Source organism: Euwallacea fornicatus, chromosome 11 (genome assembly GCF_040115645.1).
Source record: "Euwallacea fornicatus isolate EFF26 chromosome 11, ASM4011564v1, whole genome shotgun sequence".
In the NCBI taxonomy this organism is placed as follows: Eukaryota; Metazoa; Arthropoda; class Insecta; order Coleoptera; family Curculionidae; genus Euwallacea; species Euwallacea fornicatus.
This window is the reverse complement of record NC_089551.1, coordinates 583,879-599,318: the sequence shown is the minus strand read 5'-3', so window position 1 is coordinate 599,318 and position 15,440 is coordinate 583,879. Positions and strand designations below refer to the sequence as shown.

Below are 15,440 nucleotides of genomic sequence, written 5' to 3'. Positions count from 1 at the left end.
TGGAACCAATTCTTGCCTCAGTTTCGCATGGCGATACCATGAGAAAGATTAACCAGCGGAAGTGCGTAATAATTTGCGTATTTCCCAGACGACTAGGAACGCTCTGATCTAGCCATACAACGTCCAATCCGAAATGGGGAGAACACAAAACTTCAAGTTATTAACTACTTTTTTATTACGCACGCATCACAATCGACACTTTATGAAGGAGCGGATAAAACAGCCCTTATGATGGTTGTATAATTACTAGGGATACAATATTATACACATTTCAACTCCGGCGAATGCATGAAAGTTCTTGATGCGCACTAATTAATGGCAATATTGCTGCAATTGTAATAAAAAAATATTTTATAGCGTGTGTGCATGAGAACCCAAAGCCCGTGCGTACAAAATACTCAGTTGTATGTCGCGTCTAGCAATTTGTCGCGCGTACTTTAAAGGCCTTCTCATACACTTGTATCATGATATAGTACTATTAAAGTTACAATTACGCTTATACACCTTGCACCTGCTTCATTTTTACTCCTAATATTTACAGTTAATCGACGCATCGCGTCAATTTCATATTTACAACAATGAAAACAACTGTCCAACGCACCCCTTCTGTCCATTAATAAAAACAAGGCATTGAGAAAATATCTAAATCGATAATTGCATTTATTATTTAATAGGAAAAGGTGTCTGTCAACAGAGGCTGCTTATTTCCGTTTATTTTGCCCCATTGCCAGCATAGTCGCGATCCTGATGAAAATGTTCAGTGTGTCCAAGTAAATGGAAATGGCACTGAAATCAGAAAATGAAATAATCAAATAAGGGCTTATGAACATTTTGCAGAAGCCTCTCATGGAACAAAAAAAGTAAAGGTACCCTGGTTTATTTGACTAATTACCATAAAAATCTGACCTGCAATGCCTACTTGGGTCGTTCTTTCGTGGTCAAGATGGTCGCAATTCTAACAAACAAATTTAGGGCATCTACGCAAATGCTTAAGGCACTGAAAATCAAACAAAACCCAAGAACGGCTTTAACATTTGCTTTCTAACAGGGAGCAAGGCAAAGGGCACCACATAGATACACTCTTTCAGTACTCTCTTTTTAGCTCACCTGTTGATGGGATCATAGGGTCGCACTCCCTGATATTCAGGGTTCTTCGGGTACATCTGAGCTTGCATCACAATGCGCTGAGTATCATACAGCAAGAAAGCAGAAAATAGCAGGAGTCCTCCATACAGGGATATTGAGTACAATCCTGCACCCAGGGCAGTGGTGGGAGGCAAAAACATGGAGCCAATGGAGCTACAAAACACAACCCCCAATCCCATGGCCAACGGTCCCCCCATGTAAAGGAATGTGTCGTTGGGGGCGCACACTGCAATGCTGCTGAGTCCACCTACTACACCCGCAGTATACCAAGCTGCTCGCATTAAAATGGGACCTCCCAAGAAGCAGAGAGGCGCCACCATCGCACCCATGACTGCTGAGTGGAACAACCAAGCCATTTGCTTTGGTCCAAAACCTGTATGATTTGTTTCTTAAATATAAAAGAATACTTATCCATTACCCTCACAAACCTGGTCGATATTCTATGCCTCGAACGAGCATGCCTGTACCTATAATCGCTGCCAAACTCACACCAATTCCCTGTAAAACATCATATTTACATTGCAACCTTTGCCTAATAAGACCTAATTACAATAAATCCATTGCGAGTCACCAGATTCAAGATAGCAGGCGATCGGAAGGCTGCAGCTGCACTGGCCGCAGTAACAGCGATTGAACTCCCAAAGTACAAGTAAGTGGTCTTGATACGATCTCTTACATATTGCGGCCATAGACTGGACAACACACAAAATGTTTCAAATCGTCTATTATCCTTAAATTTGAGACTTACTGAGATTGTTCCAACGCACTAGCCCCTGTTCCAGAGGAAAAGCCATAATAGCAAAGAGCTCCAAGACCAAGCACTGACCCACCAGCAACAGCTCCACGGCCAATGTTAAAGACTGTAAAAAGGAAGTTATAATGGAACCTCAATATATATATATATATAGAGTTCGAACTAACCTCTGCCAGTTGTTGGGGCCATAGCGCGTTCCTTGAGTGTCTGTCGTCTGGCCGCGCGTGCCAAAGCATCTCTCCCTTCAGTGGCATAATTTCTTACTGGGATTGCTCTCGAAGGGAGCTGTTTCAGTAAGCTGCAGCTTTGTTGGAACACTGGGGCTTTGCACAGTTTGATTGCTAGGATTTGAGACATTTTTTCGATTCTGCGAATGTAAAATTAAGAACAGAATGGGCATGGTAAAATCGCGACGAAGGAAATTTGCACTTAAGAGTTGTTATGAAATGTTGGACAAGAGTTCTGTAAGTGAAGATTTATAGCTGGAATCACGTAAGCGATTTCACGTATTTTACTTACCAAACTGTTCAGAATGGCACTACCTGAAATTTTTCTTTTAAATCGAACGTTTGATCAACGAATTCTTAATGTTTTCGAGATGATTCTGATTTTCTTTTTAAATGAATGAAAAACTGCGTAAGTTTTTTGAAGTTTCAGTGACAGTACGACGAAGGCTGCCAAATCACCAGTTTTCATAACCTCTAACTCAAAGTTTGGCAACGTCGCGGAGAAATTAGACGCCATTTTTTAAATTGTGAATATAGATCTAAAGTTTAGATGTAAGATTTCAGCCTTTATTTTGACTAAAATAATAAATAAAACATAACTAATGGACATCTTATAGGTTTTAGTAAATTCTAATATGCCCCTATAAATTTGTTATTCATTGCTTTATAAAATTCCCCCTGCCATGCCCACAAAGCCGGACATCAACTGGTAATTGACAGAAACATAAAATATGAAACCGGCGGAATATTCAAAATTGGGGCCCACAGAATACGCATCACCATTTACCAACAGACGCTTTAATAACTTAAATAAAACATTTATTCAATTTCTCTCAATATTATTTTAACCATTAAAAATACTTCTGCAACGGCTCTCCCAATACTTTCTCCATCTCCCTTACAGCCTTCTGACATGCCTTCTCCACCCTCTCGTCTTCGTCCTCCAAAAGCTCCGCCAAAAACGGTATGGTTTCCGGTAGAAGCGGCATAAAGTCTTCCCGTAGCTTCGCCACTATCTCCGCCAAACAATGCAGAGAAACCAGCCGCATCTCAGGCTTGGAATTGCGCATTTTGAGCAGGATTTGATAGTTCATTTCCTTCCATAAACCGTCGTCTGCTACAGCCACAGCGAACTGGACTATCGTCGGGGTTATCAGCTCTACGTTACGTTTAATCAGTGTCTCTATTCCATCAATGTCTTTCTCCAACAAGTCCACCAAGGGTTGCATAAGCAACTCGAATCTCTCTCTGTTGATCAGCTTCTTGCTGTCATAGGTGAAAATCGCTTTTAGCGTCTTGAGCACGTATTCCAACAGAAGTATGCTTTTTTCAGTATCAGTTTTTTCTTGTGAACCTACGTCTCGCATTATCTCCGAGGCGTTGCTGAGGATATTCCCGGCAAAGAGCACGAAGAGTCCCTTCAGGGCCTGACCAATGTGTTCTGATAAATGATAAAATGTTATGAGACGTTCGTGGCTGTCTCCGCTTCTAATGGCCCAGTCGAAGAGCTTAAGGTAGAATGGCCTGAAAGTGCTCTCTGACAGCTTCAATGTGAAGGCGGTAAGCGTTTTTACTAATTGGCCTTCGACCAAATTAGCAATTTCAGTGGAGGCATTGTCTTTGGAACGAAACTCCAAAGATTTCAGGAAGAAATTGGTAAACTCTGACATGTTCAAAGACACATCACTAGAGCTTAGACCGGAGAGCTGCTCTTCCAGGATGCTTATGAGGGCTACAATGGCGTTGTGGTATTGCTTTGCCAGTAGAATGTCATAGCATTGGTCTATTATTGGCACTAAAACCCTGACTGGAATAACTGATGCTAACTTCTTCTTAATACCATTTAGTCTAGTAATTAGTGGCTGACACTTGGGGTCTTCAGATGAGCTGCTCCATTTACTGATCAGTATTGAGCATTCACAAATGATCTTTGGTAAGTATGGGCTCAATAAAGTAGCAAAACTCTCTAGTAGTTTATTCACTGCAGTTACTATGCTCAGCAGCAGCATGCTGCATGTGTCCTGGGACTTTTGCTTTTTCAGAACTGCCAGGAAGGCTGACATGAATGATGTCAGGCTCGGTAAAGCGTGGCCTCGTAAAACTGAACATAATTCAGCTAAGCAAAGGATGACGGAGGCTTGGACGTTGCCCTGTACTTTTCCCGAATGCAGAATGTTTGATATAAAGTCCAAGACTTGAATGAATCTTTCAGGGTCATTGGGGCCCAAAGTCTTGACTATGAGCTTCATAGACAGGAGTGCTGTTTGAATTAAAGTCTCCTGGTCTGAAGGTAAGGTACTTTGCAGTCCGGCAGGCTCGATGATCATCAGTATTGGCTTGACCAGGACAAACAACTCTTGATCGTCTTCGCTTTTGTGGTGCGAAAATCCGCTTTGCAGCTTGGTGTTCAACACCTCCAAAGCTCTCTTTTTGACCATAAGCATGCTGTGCACTAACAGACCTTTAATCACAAGAAGGAACATTCGAGAACTAAGCAAATCGTTGACGTTGTCTAGAAGATCGTAACTGTGGTACAAAATGGTTTTCCAGTAGACTGCTTGGGGGCTGTTGACGCCGCTATCACACACTTTTTGGGTTCTTTGAATGTACGACAAGACGCTAATGATTATTTCCTTGTATAGGCCTTCTATGTGGAGGTTCTCTTTTGCTGACAATTTGACGATCAAAGATTTGGAAGAGAGCAAACTGGAGACAAAAGTGATGATTAAATATTTCAAGTGGCGGAATTGCTTCGCGGTGTAGCTCTTGAGGTTGAGTGAATGCGTTTGAGGCATGTCCTCCTCTTTTTCATCGGGTAAATCATTTATGTATTTCAGAAGACACGAGCAAGTGTGCAGCATCGTCTCCACTGAAAATTCTCCGCTGAGTTGCAACGAGATTTGGATCCTCTGAGAGGGTGTTTCTACGGGAAAAAGATATTAAGCTTTATTACCTTCATACCTCTAAAGTCTTATTACCTTTCTCAGCCTTCTTCTTCTCCCTAATTGGGTGCAACACTTCCGTCTCGAGCACGAACAAGAGGAACAAGTACAAATTCTGTTTAGCGTCGACATGATTCAGCAGTTGCGTATACAGAGACACTCTTCTATGCTCGGGTACGTCCATTAAAGCATCCACGAAGACCCTTAACACGTCTTCTATAGTAGTGGTTCGCTGCTGACTGACCAAAATCGGAATGATCGTATCCAGGATTTTAGAGATGATTTCGAAGCTATAGGTGTCATCGTGTCTGACCAGGGTTGAGCCTACAAAGGTAAAAACTGCCATCACGTGATGCAACACTTCGTTGGGGACCACTTTCGCTGCATGAGCTAGCACTAGCATAGCGTGGTAGTGGGTTTGCGGGTTTTGCGAAGCTCGAATGCACTGGATTACCAGCTCGATGTTGAAGTTCTTCTCTGAAACCGTTTCGTTCTCGAGCTTGCCGCATATCAACAACAATAAAGACAGAGTTAGCTGCTTGGGGTACTCCACCATTGCTTGCTCCTCGAAGTCCAAACACTTCTTCAAAATATCGAATAGTATTGGGAGAAGTATCTGGCTATTGCGGATTTTTTTCTTGCTCTGGATGAATTCTAACAGGCAAACCCCTTTCTTCCAAGCCAAAGTGTCAACAACATCCAACGTAGGTCCCTGCGGCCTTTTTCTTGGCGTTATAGGTCTGTCAGACTGAATTTCGCTCATGCCCTTAAGGATTTTAGCAACAAGATTGACGTCCAAGTCTATGTGTTTGAAAATTTTGCTGGCCAAAGCGGAAAATTGAGGGTCTTCAGAAATCGCCGAGAGGTCACATATCAGCCCCAAAAATTCTGCAAGTAAATCTTCAGGCAGGAAATGGTATAGATCTTTTGAAAGCTGCCCTAAGACTATTGTAGGTAAGGTGACGGCTTCCTCTTGAGAGGTGTCGATTATGACCATTTTATTGAGGGCGAACACAATGAATCTCCAGGTATGAGCTGTTAAGGTGACTTGAGAGATAATGGGCTGCTGAATACTTTCAACCAGCTTACAAAGGATTTTGCTCTCGAGATTACTGAATTCGGACCTGTTTTTGAACAATTCCAGGAAGTGCTGATTGAGCTGCTCAAGAAATTGAAAGTCGTTGATGTGCACCGTTAACTGAAGAGCACCGTAAGTGACATGTAATGGGGTATCCTTCAGGCACATGATGCTGGTAATATCAGACAAAAATCGCTTGCCTTTAGGGAAATTCATTAATTTAAGTGTCGCCAAAGCCACTTGTTCCGAATCGGCTAAGATTTCCTCCTTGTAGGTTAAAAGCTTTGTGAGAAACCATGAGCAATTAGTCTCTGTTTCTTGATTTTTCAGCAATTGACTCATGACTTCTATGGTTGTATTTCTAATATCACTGCTCTCGTTTGAAAGTATTGCAAGTAAATTAATGCCTGCGGTCACAGACTGCAGCTGAAAGCATTGTGACGTGGGAAGAGTCTTTTCAACTGCGTACAAAAGCCCTTGAAGGCTTGTTTCGCTTAAAACTCCAGCTGAACATACGTTAAGAACCCCTTCAATGATCTTGTTAACGTCGCTTGAATCTACATCCATCATTGGCTCAATTAAGCTTCTGCTTTCCTCATATTCGCCAAAAGACTTCAACTTTTCAAATGCGTTATTAAGGCTCGTCTTCAAAGCCTTAATATCTTCAATTTTAGGAATTGGCACAACACTTTTGCCCACTAACTTAACTAAACCTTTTAGTATGCTCAACAATTTTTCCTCAAATTTAGGTTGGATAAAATCGATTCTTGTCCAGTTGATTGAATGTTTGGACTTCCGCTTGTTCAGCCTTAGTTTGTTGACGATTTGATGGCGATGATCTGCGTTTTCGTCTTTGAAAACTTTAGCCATCGAGTCTGTGAATTTGTCCGAGTATTTAGACTGAAGCATGTTGATAATGTCTTGAAGCCAATACTTAATGTCTACATTATTTATGGCCTTCTTGTTGGTTTTGTCTAAGAGAAGGCCGATAAAATAGGTGATAAAGGAACTATCAAACTCAATCTTGTTAACAATATGGCACAGTATAAGTCTAAATGCAGGTTCATTTTCACTAATTCCTCTCTTCAGGAATTCTTCTATGATCACTTTTAAGCAGGGATAAACACAACTGCCAGTTGAGTGCAGAACTCCCAGATTGTCCAGCAGAGAACTGCTTTGTAATAGATTACTCAAAGCTCCTTCCGATAACACCGTGTATTGGGGCTGTAGCTGATAAACTAAAGTCACCAGTAAAGCAGCCTCCATTGCTACAGACTTACACTTCAAGTCAAACACTTTCTCAAGAATCACATCTAGCAACTTTCTGGACAAAGTGCATTTCGATAATAACCTTGCAGTAATTACAAAGGTAGCAGAGGCAAAATCTGGAATTTCAGAGCTCAGACCTTCCAACAGCAAAGGCAGAATTTCTGTTATAAAAGGATCTTTAATATCCTTTGATACCTCGATAGCACCACATAAGATTGTGCAATAAAAATTAAAATGCACTGTTAAGGTTTGGTCACTATGAGTCTTCAATAACTGTGTTAAAAACTTAGTTAGGCATTTTATAATTTTTCCATTGGAGTGTACTTGTCGAAACAAACTTAATCTGTCCAATTGAGTCCCCGATTTCTTAATAGCGCTCAAGAAATAATATGGATCAGAAGTTTGGTTAAAGCTGCAGGTTTGTACTACACGCACAAAGATGTTTGTGGTGTAATAAGGAATGACGGTGGTTATTAGGTCTGTTTTGTTAAATTCATTAATATGATACCGAAAATACAGCCACTCCAACGCCTTGTGCGCAGCATTTGTTAAGATATATGGACCTATCACAACAAAAAATCTCTTTATAATTTTATCGATCTTCTTGTTTTCCTCTTTGCTATGAATGTTTCTATCAAAATCTTTGGAGGAGGGATGAAATAAGTTGTCTAGGAATTCCAGGAAAGTTTCATCTTTTGCTACCAACTGCTGCAGACCCTCGAGACCAATTTCAAATACAATATCTCCCCTAATAGAGGCAGCTTCTTTGGGATCAAATAAGAGAGAACATCTCTTCTTGTCGTCCTTATAAATGTTGGTGGAAGGGACGGCCAATTGGCGTAATTGGGTTGCTAGGGAGGTCGACATTTGCAGTCTTGAATGTAACACCTGAAAAAAAAAATTATCTGTGAAATTATGGATAAAGATATATGGAGACTTTCAGTGCTATTTTGCTTCAACTCTTTTGTCACATATGCTTTATAGAAGGATTACAATAGTCTAGTGACTAAAAAATTTTTACCGTTGAATCAACTTCTCAAAAGCTTATGAGAACCCAAAATTCGACCATCCCTGAATAGCTATAATTAGTAATTTCGACTTACGGCAGGTCAATAACAATTAAACGACATTCACGGACAGTCAAAAGGGTAAGAAATATCTATTAGAACTCTACAAAATGTTTCAAGTGTTAAAAACAAAATATTTATAAATTTAAAGCGACGAGTAAACAAAAAAACGCACATGTACTTGTGAGGTTAAGAAATAATGATTTGACGTTTGGGGGGGTTTAGGGGGACGACGACAATGACGACTTTGATAGAAGCCAACTATTATGACTTGCGTGACGTCACGTGGAGGGCACAAAGTGATATGTATTCGTGACGTAATTCTGTGTGTGTTCGTGAAATTTCGCGCTGAATTTCAATTTATTTAAACTAACGGAAATTTATTCGATTTTACTATTTGAAACTTCTAGCAAAAACGTTTGATTTCTATATATTTTGCAAGAAAACTATCAGAACTCTACATAAAATTAATAATTTTATTTAATTAAACCGAAGTTACAATATATCATTATGGAAGACATTGATTTGTTTGCCAAGCCAGCCCAATTCAGTACCATGTAATAAAATAATGCATGAGTTGTAAGCTTTTAATATTATATGGCATCATTTTATTCCAATAAGGCTGAAATTAATTAGTAACATTCATCAGCTGCTTATATAAAGAACACAGGGACCTACACATTTACTTTTAGACCACTGACTATATAAAATAAGGACTGAGAAAACATTCTTCAGCCATTAAGATTTCCAATTTGAACTCTGGTCTTCAGGTGCACTTAATCAATTTAATTCGTTGATATCATTCCTGGATCAACTTTCAGGTTTTTATTCAAATCGGAAAAGTTCTGTAGATCAACGTGCTCACTCTTGCCAAGTTGCAGCCTTTTAGCTAATGGAGGCACGAACAAGTGTGGATCATAGTTTTCATCATCTACTCGCTTTCCCGTCACTTTCCGAGTTATCATACTTGCCAAATACCCCATTAATAAGGTGACGAGCAATCCCCCCACACAGACGTATAGGTAGGACAATCTGTATATCCATAAGTATTCGTCGTTATCCCCCGTAATCTTTGTATAAGTCATAGTCTCGTTGGTAAACTCGCACCCCTCGGTAGAGGTAGGAAGTTTGATAGTGGCAGGTTTTGGCCCGTAAGCCATCCACAGGGCCATTCCTAATCCGCAAGCCAGCCCTGTCACAGAACCAGCTTCGTTGGCGGTAAGAGTGAACATTCCTAGGGAGAAAAGCCCCAAAAGAGGACCTCCAACGACCCCAAAGATGGTCAAGGCAGCCTGAAGCACCCCTCCTAAAAATTGAGCGAGAAAAGCCACCCCCAGGCAAATAAATCCGTAGATCAGGGCGATAAATTTGGTCTGCAGTGAGGCACTCGAAGGGGTTATATCTCTTTTGAAAAAAACTCGATGCAAAGGCTGAAACATCAAAAATCACTCTAAAATAAACATTAACCCCGAATTAGCTTTACCTTATAGTAGTCTTCAACAGTGACTGCAGCCAAGCTATTTAAAGCTGCAGATACCGTTGAAAGGGCAGCGCTGAAAATCCCAGCTACAAATAATCCTGATAGACCAGGAATATGCCCCATGGTTTCGATTACATAGTAGGGCATCAACTGATCTTCGGTGGTGATATATCCCGCGTCTTTTGGATCACAGTTGAAGTATTTGGAGTAAATAGCGAGGCCCGAAAAGGAGGTGCAGATGCTCAAGGTTGACAGTATGGGCCAGTTCCACCACAAAGCCTTCTGGGCCCCCTTGAGGTCTTTTATGGTCAGATATCTTTGCACTTGAGTTTGATTGACCGCATAGAGAGACAAAAAAGTCACTCCTCCACCGATAATTAGGGTGAACCATGTATGGCGAACGGTGGGGTCTGGGTCGAAACTGCGTGGTACAACGTTTGAAACATACGTAAAGGTGGAACATGTTTTATATTACTTTAATAGATTAGTTCTTCGGCCCTCCTCAGCTATTCTCCAAATCTCCGCAAAGCTGCCAGTTTCGGCTAATGCCGCCCCGATCACACTGAACACTGCCGCGAACATTAAAATAGATTGAAATACGTCGGTCACGAGGACTGCCTTCATCCCTCCGATGGTGGAGTAGAAAGTACATACTAAACCTATGGAAAGAATGGCGGCGGTTTTACTGATACCAGTGAGGGCTTCCAGGGCCAAAGCAGGAGCGTAGACCACAACTCCCATGTACAGGGTCATTTGGATGGTGTACGAGACGGAGGCAGCTAAGCGGGCGGTTTTACCGAAACGAAGCTCCAAATACTGAAATATAAAGTGGTGTAATGTGTGCGCGTGTGTCCCCTTGCTTTGCATTTACCTCGTAAGCACTTGTGGTTTGCAGTTCGAAGAAAATTGGTAAGTACAAGTATACTGCCACGGGCGTAAAAATGCCATAGGAAATGTTGATTACAATGAACTGAAATCCGTAAGTGTAGTTCTCGCTGGATACCCCTAGAAGGGTGATTGCGGACATGAAAGAGGCCATAAGTGAGAACGCCACGGGGGCGATGGACATGTTTCTATCAGCTAGTAGGTACTCCTATGGAATTTAGAATTATAATCTTATAGAGAGTACGCGTTTCTGGGGTTCAACCATGGGGATGTCGGCGGCTATAAAAGATGTAAATTCGGTTGAATTGAGGCCCCAAAAATTCTAAATGTTTGACACTTCGCCATTGCAACGTCTCCTCTTCTACAATGTGGCGATACGTGATTTGAAATGGCGCGTTTCGATTTTTGCCCAGGTATTGTGCCTCCGTTTCGAAGAAACCAGAAACGCGTTTCATCTGCACGTCTCATGGGGCGATTCTGGCTCGAAAGAGATACACTTTTGCTTTCAAAAAGTGATAAATGACCCCTCGAACTGCGGCGAAGGTTGATTGGTATTGAAGAATAATGCACGTACGTGTTAAAGTAATATAAACAAAAAAAAACGAGTAATAACGGGGAATATTAAGTCAGATCCTAAAACGGGCGTCTGCCGCCACATTTAAACTTAAACCTTACACATAATAACAAAAAACGATCGACGACGGACGGCGACGTTGTCACGTCGACTTGAGTTTCATACGACATAGGTCCTAACTACTCCCACAATCAATTTTTTTTATGAGCCCAATTCTGAACGTTCTCGTTTCTGAATCTAGTTTTTTCTCTGATCACGATGATGTATCACGTGCTAAGGTACAGTGTTGCAGTTTGAAGAAAATATCAATTCCCCTGTTCCGGCAAAGAGTGCCATGCAAATGACGAAACGAGAAACAAACGAATAATGAACGTTACGACAGTTGGTCAAGGGGTCGTCCTCCGCTTTTAGCTTTAAGGTCTTCTTAGATTCTGCATCGATCTTGAAACGTCCCTTTTTCGGGGTTTTGGGCCTTGAGGTTGCGACAATCCGTCTTCGGAGCTCATTAATATCGGTAAGTACGGATTTATAAACGAAACCCCGCATCGTTCCCCGCGAACGAAGACGTTCAAGCGGCACATTCTTGCGTTTCAAAATCTGCAGTTTGCGCGCATCTCTTGTGGCTCCCAAGATCCTAGTGGTTGAGCTCCAGAAACGGGAATCTTATGCGTATGAAGTCCCAATTAGATACTCACTTGCATGGTCTTCTGCTTCCCCCCTGTAAACCTGTAGTAAACTCCAATGGCGGAGGAGGTGATCAGGACAATCCCTATGACCACATAGTCCCAAAACCCGAATGTCACTTGTGTTACCGCCATTTCAAAAGAACTTCTCAGTTCTTACATGAGGCGCAGCAGTGTTTCATTGTCTTGGCAAGGCACCTGAAAGCAAGGAATCATGTTTGGTTCTTTTGCTTTAGCGGTAATCACGCCGTGCTTAGACAGATTAGATAAATCAGTGCAAATAAATTTTATTACTTCTCATTAGTAGATAATTAATGTGTATTGTTAGTAACGTCTGAAAACAATGGAATGGATGGTCGTTAGAGGCCGAATAATGTAACTTAATAATTTGATATTTAATCGCCCGTCTATACTGGCGGAACGTATGACACAGAAATTAGATATTTGAATTAGAGCGAGTTTCCAAACTATGCCTATAATACCCCTATTGTTCGAGGCTGGCATGAAACGTTATTGCCGGTCTTCAAGGCAGTCTATAAACGAATTTTAAAGAAAAAGTCGGCTGTTCGGGACTATTAAGTTTAATAGCTCGTATATCCTTGAGACAACGTGCATAAGATAACATTATTATTAAAAATATTGCGTGTATTAATTACGCAATTTACCATGCTGTTGACGAGAAAGCAGCACATGCTAATGATACACGCATTATCATGTAATGGTACGCGTTTAAAACAAATCGTGTTTCAATAGTCGGCGGAAATTCAATTAAATTAAACATTTTAAATGATTCGAAAAGGCGGGAGCGATCCCGCCGCGTACAACTAGCGCCATTTACCGGAGAGCTTGGAAAACAACCTAGAAAAATTCCCTTCCTTGGTCCCCGTGACGCTAGATGTCGCGCACCAATAAAAATCCATTTTCGTTGCTAATATCTTATCATAACTAGCATGTTAAAAATCATCCGTCTGCTAAGCTGCTTTCAAGCGAAATAAATGCAAATGGGGATATTTAAAAGAGATACTTGCTTGTATTAACTAGATGCATGTGTCTCCCTTGATAAAAATGCGGGAGTATCCACCACAACTACTACTATCAATAAATTATACTAGCACGTTTCGCAATGCACGTGCGCAGTTCAAACCTTGGATCGACCGTCTTGGGTATTTTTGGAAGATTTTTAATTATTTGAAAACATTCCTGTGTATTTCCGTTGTTGTTTATGTTTTTCAGGATTTTAGAGGAATCTCACAATATATTGTACTACAATGTTTACATTTAGTCAGGAAAATACATATTCTTGTTTAAATGGTGACTGTTGTTTTTTTTTTGTTCCTAGATGGTCAGTTAGTGAAATCAGTTAATCAGGAAAAGTTTATGTACTTTTGCTGTAGTTATTTACTCTAGGGAATTTCACATTTCTAGCGTATAAATAAAACTTCATAACAAAAGGTCGTTGAGCCACGCAAGTCAAAAATCCGACCCTGCCTCCAGCGCTCCTCTCAACGCTCAGCTGCTCAACGCATTACAATCGATCCTCCCTGGCCATGTCGCTATGAGCTACAGTTTACACGATCCCTCGTTTCGTTTTCCGCTCCTCCAAAACACAATGTGATCTTAAGACTGATCTATCTACGAATCAATTGTGATACGATGACATGCGATTGTTCCGCAACTATGTCCACTTACTGAAGATCCTCCGTTGGTCTTACACCGTCCCTGCTCTGTGCTACGTATTGTTCCTCTTGATGACATGGATGTTGACCATACCACTGAGGTCCAAACTAAGCTCCAGCTATGGAGTCACTGCGTCCAGGTTCCTAGAAGATACTTTCGAGGTGCGCATTAAGAATAGCAACTTTGATTCTGACCAAGCTAACGGGGATGTGCTCCAAAAGAACGAATATTTGGTCAATGTGAACAATGCTGAAAATTCCCAGAAAGGGCAAGTTCAGATTCTCACAGAAGTTTTTAAGCAGTATGTGACTTTGTTTGGCGACCAACAGAGAATAAATGGAGTTGTTGTAGGGCGGACAGAGATAGGAACAGCAAATTGGATTCCAAAGAGCTGTCGCAATGGATTCGGATTAAAATTGTTCAGCACATATCTGATGCTGTGGGTAATAATCACATGCTTTTTGAGCTGATCGATAACAATCCACGCAATGGGGTGGTAACGTGGAAGGAGTATCACTCGCATTTTCTTAAAAAAAGGGGTTTCGCAGAGAAGTACGTGAAAGCCCACGATGAGAAAAGGCATCGGGGGCTTCGTAGGGCGGTCAAAGGTAGGAAACAAGCTAAGAGTTCTGGGGAAGTTCCTTAATTTCCCACACATACGCGTTTTTGAGAGTATCTAGACATGTTTCTAATTCAAATTTCGCGCCCCTGCTGCGGTTGACCAATCAAAATAGGGTAACGGGGATGACGACACGTTTTCACCAATCAATGAGCGGCAACCTCGCAGATGTGATAAACGCGCGCCATTTTTTTTTAATCAATTTGCGGGAAATTGCGTTAGAAAACGAAACTGGGGCTATCTACCACGAGAAAAACTGCTTAATCTCAAATAGGATTACAGGCAATGGACTTTAATTGTAGAACAGATCATGAAAGACCGTGCCCTATGGACAGAAGCAGCTAAAACCAACCCCGATTCATTAACAGCGGAAGAATTTCTCGCTTTTACTCATCCTGAGTCCAGCTTGGCCAATCAGCTATCTCTAGTGGACGAGCTTTACGACAAATTTGACAAAGATGGTGATGAGTTCCTCACAGAAAATGAATTTGCAATTTTCCAAACGGAAGGTGCACTTCAAATACCCACAACTTCACCCAACAAACTCTTCCTTCCTTTTTTAAGGTCTTGGAGACGAGACCATGGTGATAAGGCAGGATGAGCAGCAAAGGAGACATGAATTTCGGACTGCAATCGATCTGAACGGAGATGGGAAAGCTGATCGAAGAGAACTGTTGCACTATGTAGCTCCTCAAAGCCCTAGACACGCAGACCACGAGGCTGAAGCGTTGCTGGCATTAGCTGATACTGATAGGGACAATATGCTGTCGCTGGGTGAGATTTTGGCTCATCCAGATTTGTTCCTCAAGTCTAAAATGGTGGACACTGCCCGGAGTTTTCACGACGAATTTTAATGTTCCGTCGATTATTAGTTAATAAAAGATGTACTCTGCTAAAGCTCAGTTGCCTCCCTTATCGCTAAAGACAGTCGAGCGCTGTTGGTGAGTACTTGAGGTTGATCCCTACATTTAATGTAGAAATTTAAGCTTTTTGTAGTCGAAAACGATGAGAGTTTAAGCTTCGAATGTTACGACTTCAA

General features: G+C 41.3%; 4 protein-coding genes across 4 annotated transcripts; 1 reads left to right on the top strand and 3 right to left on the bottom strand.

Annotated features, from left to right (window-relative positions):
- Nucleotides 1-157: 157 nt before the first annotated feature.
- Nucleotides 158-2,575, bottom strand: LOC136342019 (growth hormone-inducible transmembrane protein-like). The gene is made up of 7 exons (XM_066287453.1): nt 2,420-2,575; nt 2,068-2,267; nt 1,895-2,006; nt 1,697-1,838; nt 1,575-1,644; nt 1,108-1,519; nt 158-786 (listed from the first exon to the last, which is right to left on the bottom strand). The coding sequence occupies exons 2-7, from the start codon at nt 2,255-2,257 to the stop codon at nt 702-704; spliced, it is 1,011 nt and encodes a 336-aa protein (XP_066143550.1). The 5' UTR covers nt 2,258-2,267; nt 2,420-2,575; the 3' UTR covers nt 158-701.
- Nucleotides 2,576-2,909: 334 nt separating this feature from the next.
- Nucleotides 2,910-8,665, bottom strand: l(2)k09022 (HEAT repeat containing 1 homolog l(2)k09022). The gene is made up of 3 exons (XM_066287441.1): nt 8,520-8,665; nt 5,106-8,304; nt 2,910-5,050 (listed from the first exon to the last, which is right to left on the bottom strand). Exons 2-3 carry the CDS (start codon nt 8,281-8,283, stop codon nt 2,979-2,981), a joined length of 5,250 nt encoding a protein of 1,749 aa, XP_066143538.1. The 5' UTR covers nt 8,284-8,304; nt 8,520-8,665; the 3' UTR covers nt 2,910-2,978.
- Nucleotides 8,666-8,939: 274 nt separating this feature from the next.
- Nucleotides 8,940-13,338, bottom strand: LOC136341769 (putative sodium-dependent multivitamin transporter). The gene is made up of 6 exons (XM_066287074.1): nt 13,134-13,338; nt 12,118-12,303; nt 10,835-11,056; nt 10,439-10,779; nt 9,967-10,384; nt 8,940-9,913 (listed from the first exon to the last, which is right to left on the bottom strand). Exons 2-6 carry the CDS (start codon nt 12,238-12,240, stop codon nt 9,269-9,271), a joined length of 1,749 nt encoding a protein of 582 aa, XP_066143171.1. The 5' UTR covers nt 12,241-12,303; nt 13,134-13,338; the 3' UTR covers nt 8,940-9,268.
- Nucleotides 13,339-13,620: 282 nt separating this feature from the next.
- myd (mayday) lies at nt 13,621-15,298 on the top strand. The gene is made up of 4 exons (XM_066287078.1): nt 13,621-14,083; nt 14,134-14,390; nt 14,704-14,910; nt 14,966-15,298. Exons 1-4 carry the CDS (start codon nt 13,764-13,766, stop codon nt 15,253-15,255), a joined length of 1,074 nt encoding a protein of 357 aa, XP_066143175.1. The 5' UTR covers nt 13,621-13,763; the 3' UTR covers nt 15,256-15,298.
- The last annotated feature ends 142 nt before the right edge of the window (nt 15,299-15,440 follow it).

Bases quoted from the DNA above. Each gene is read 5' to 3' on its own strand.
- LOC136342019 (XM_066287453.1), bottom strand. From the start codon at position 2,257: ATGTCTCAAATCCTAGCAATCAAACTGTGCAAAGCCCCAGTGTTCCAA. The intron at 1,645-1,696 runs GTAATTAGGTCT...GATGTTTTACAG, and splicing joins TGACTCGCAATGGATTTATT to GGAATTGGTGTGAGTTTGGC. The intron at 1,520-1,574 runs GTTTGTGAGGGT...CAAATCATACAG, and splicing joins AGGCATAGAATATCGACCAG to GTTTTGGACCAAAGCAAATG.
- LOC136341769 (XM_066287074.1), bottom strand. From the start codon at position 12,240: ATGGCGGTAACACAAGTGACATTCGGGTTTTGGGACTATGTGGTCATA. The intron at 11,057-12,117 runs GTGAGTATCTAA...TAAATTCCATAG, and splicing joins GGAAGCAGAAGACCATGCAA to GAGTACCTACTAGCTGATAG. The intron at 9,914-9,966 runs GTAAAGCTAATT...TTGATGTTTCAG, and splicing joins CTGTTGAAGACTACTATAAG to CCTTTGCATCGAGTTTTTTT.
- myd (XM_066287078.1), top strand. From the start codon at position 13,764: ATGCGATTGTTCCGCAACTATGTCCACTTACTGAAGATCCTCCGTTGG. The intron at 14,391-14,703 runs GTAGGAAACAAG...CTTTAATTGTAG, and splicing joins GCTTCGTAGGGCGGTCAAAG to AACAGATCATGAAAGACCGT. The intron at 14,911-14,965 runs GTGCACTTCAAA...TCCTTTTTTAAG, and splicing joins TGCAATTTTCCAAACGGAAG to GTCTTGGAGACGAGACCATG.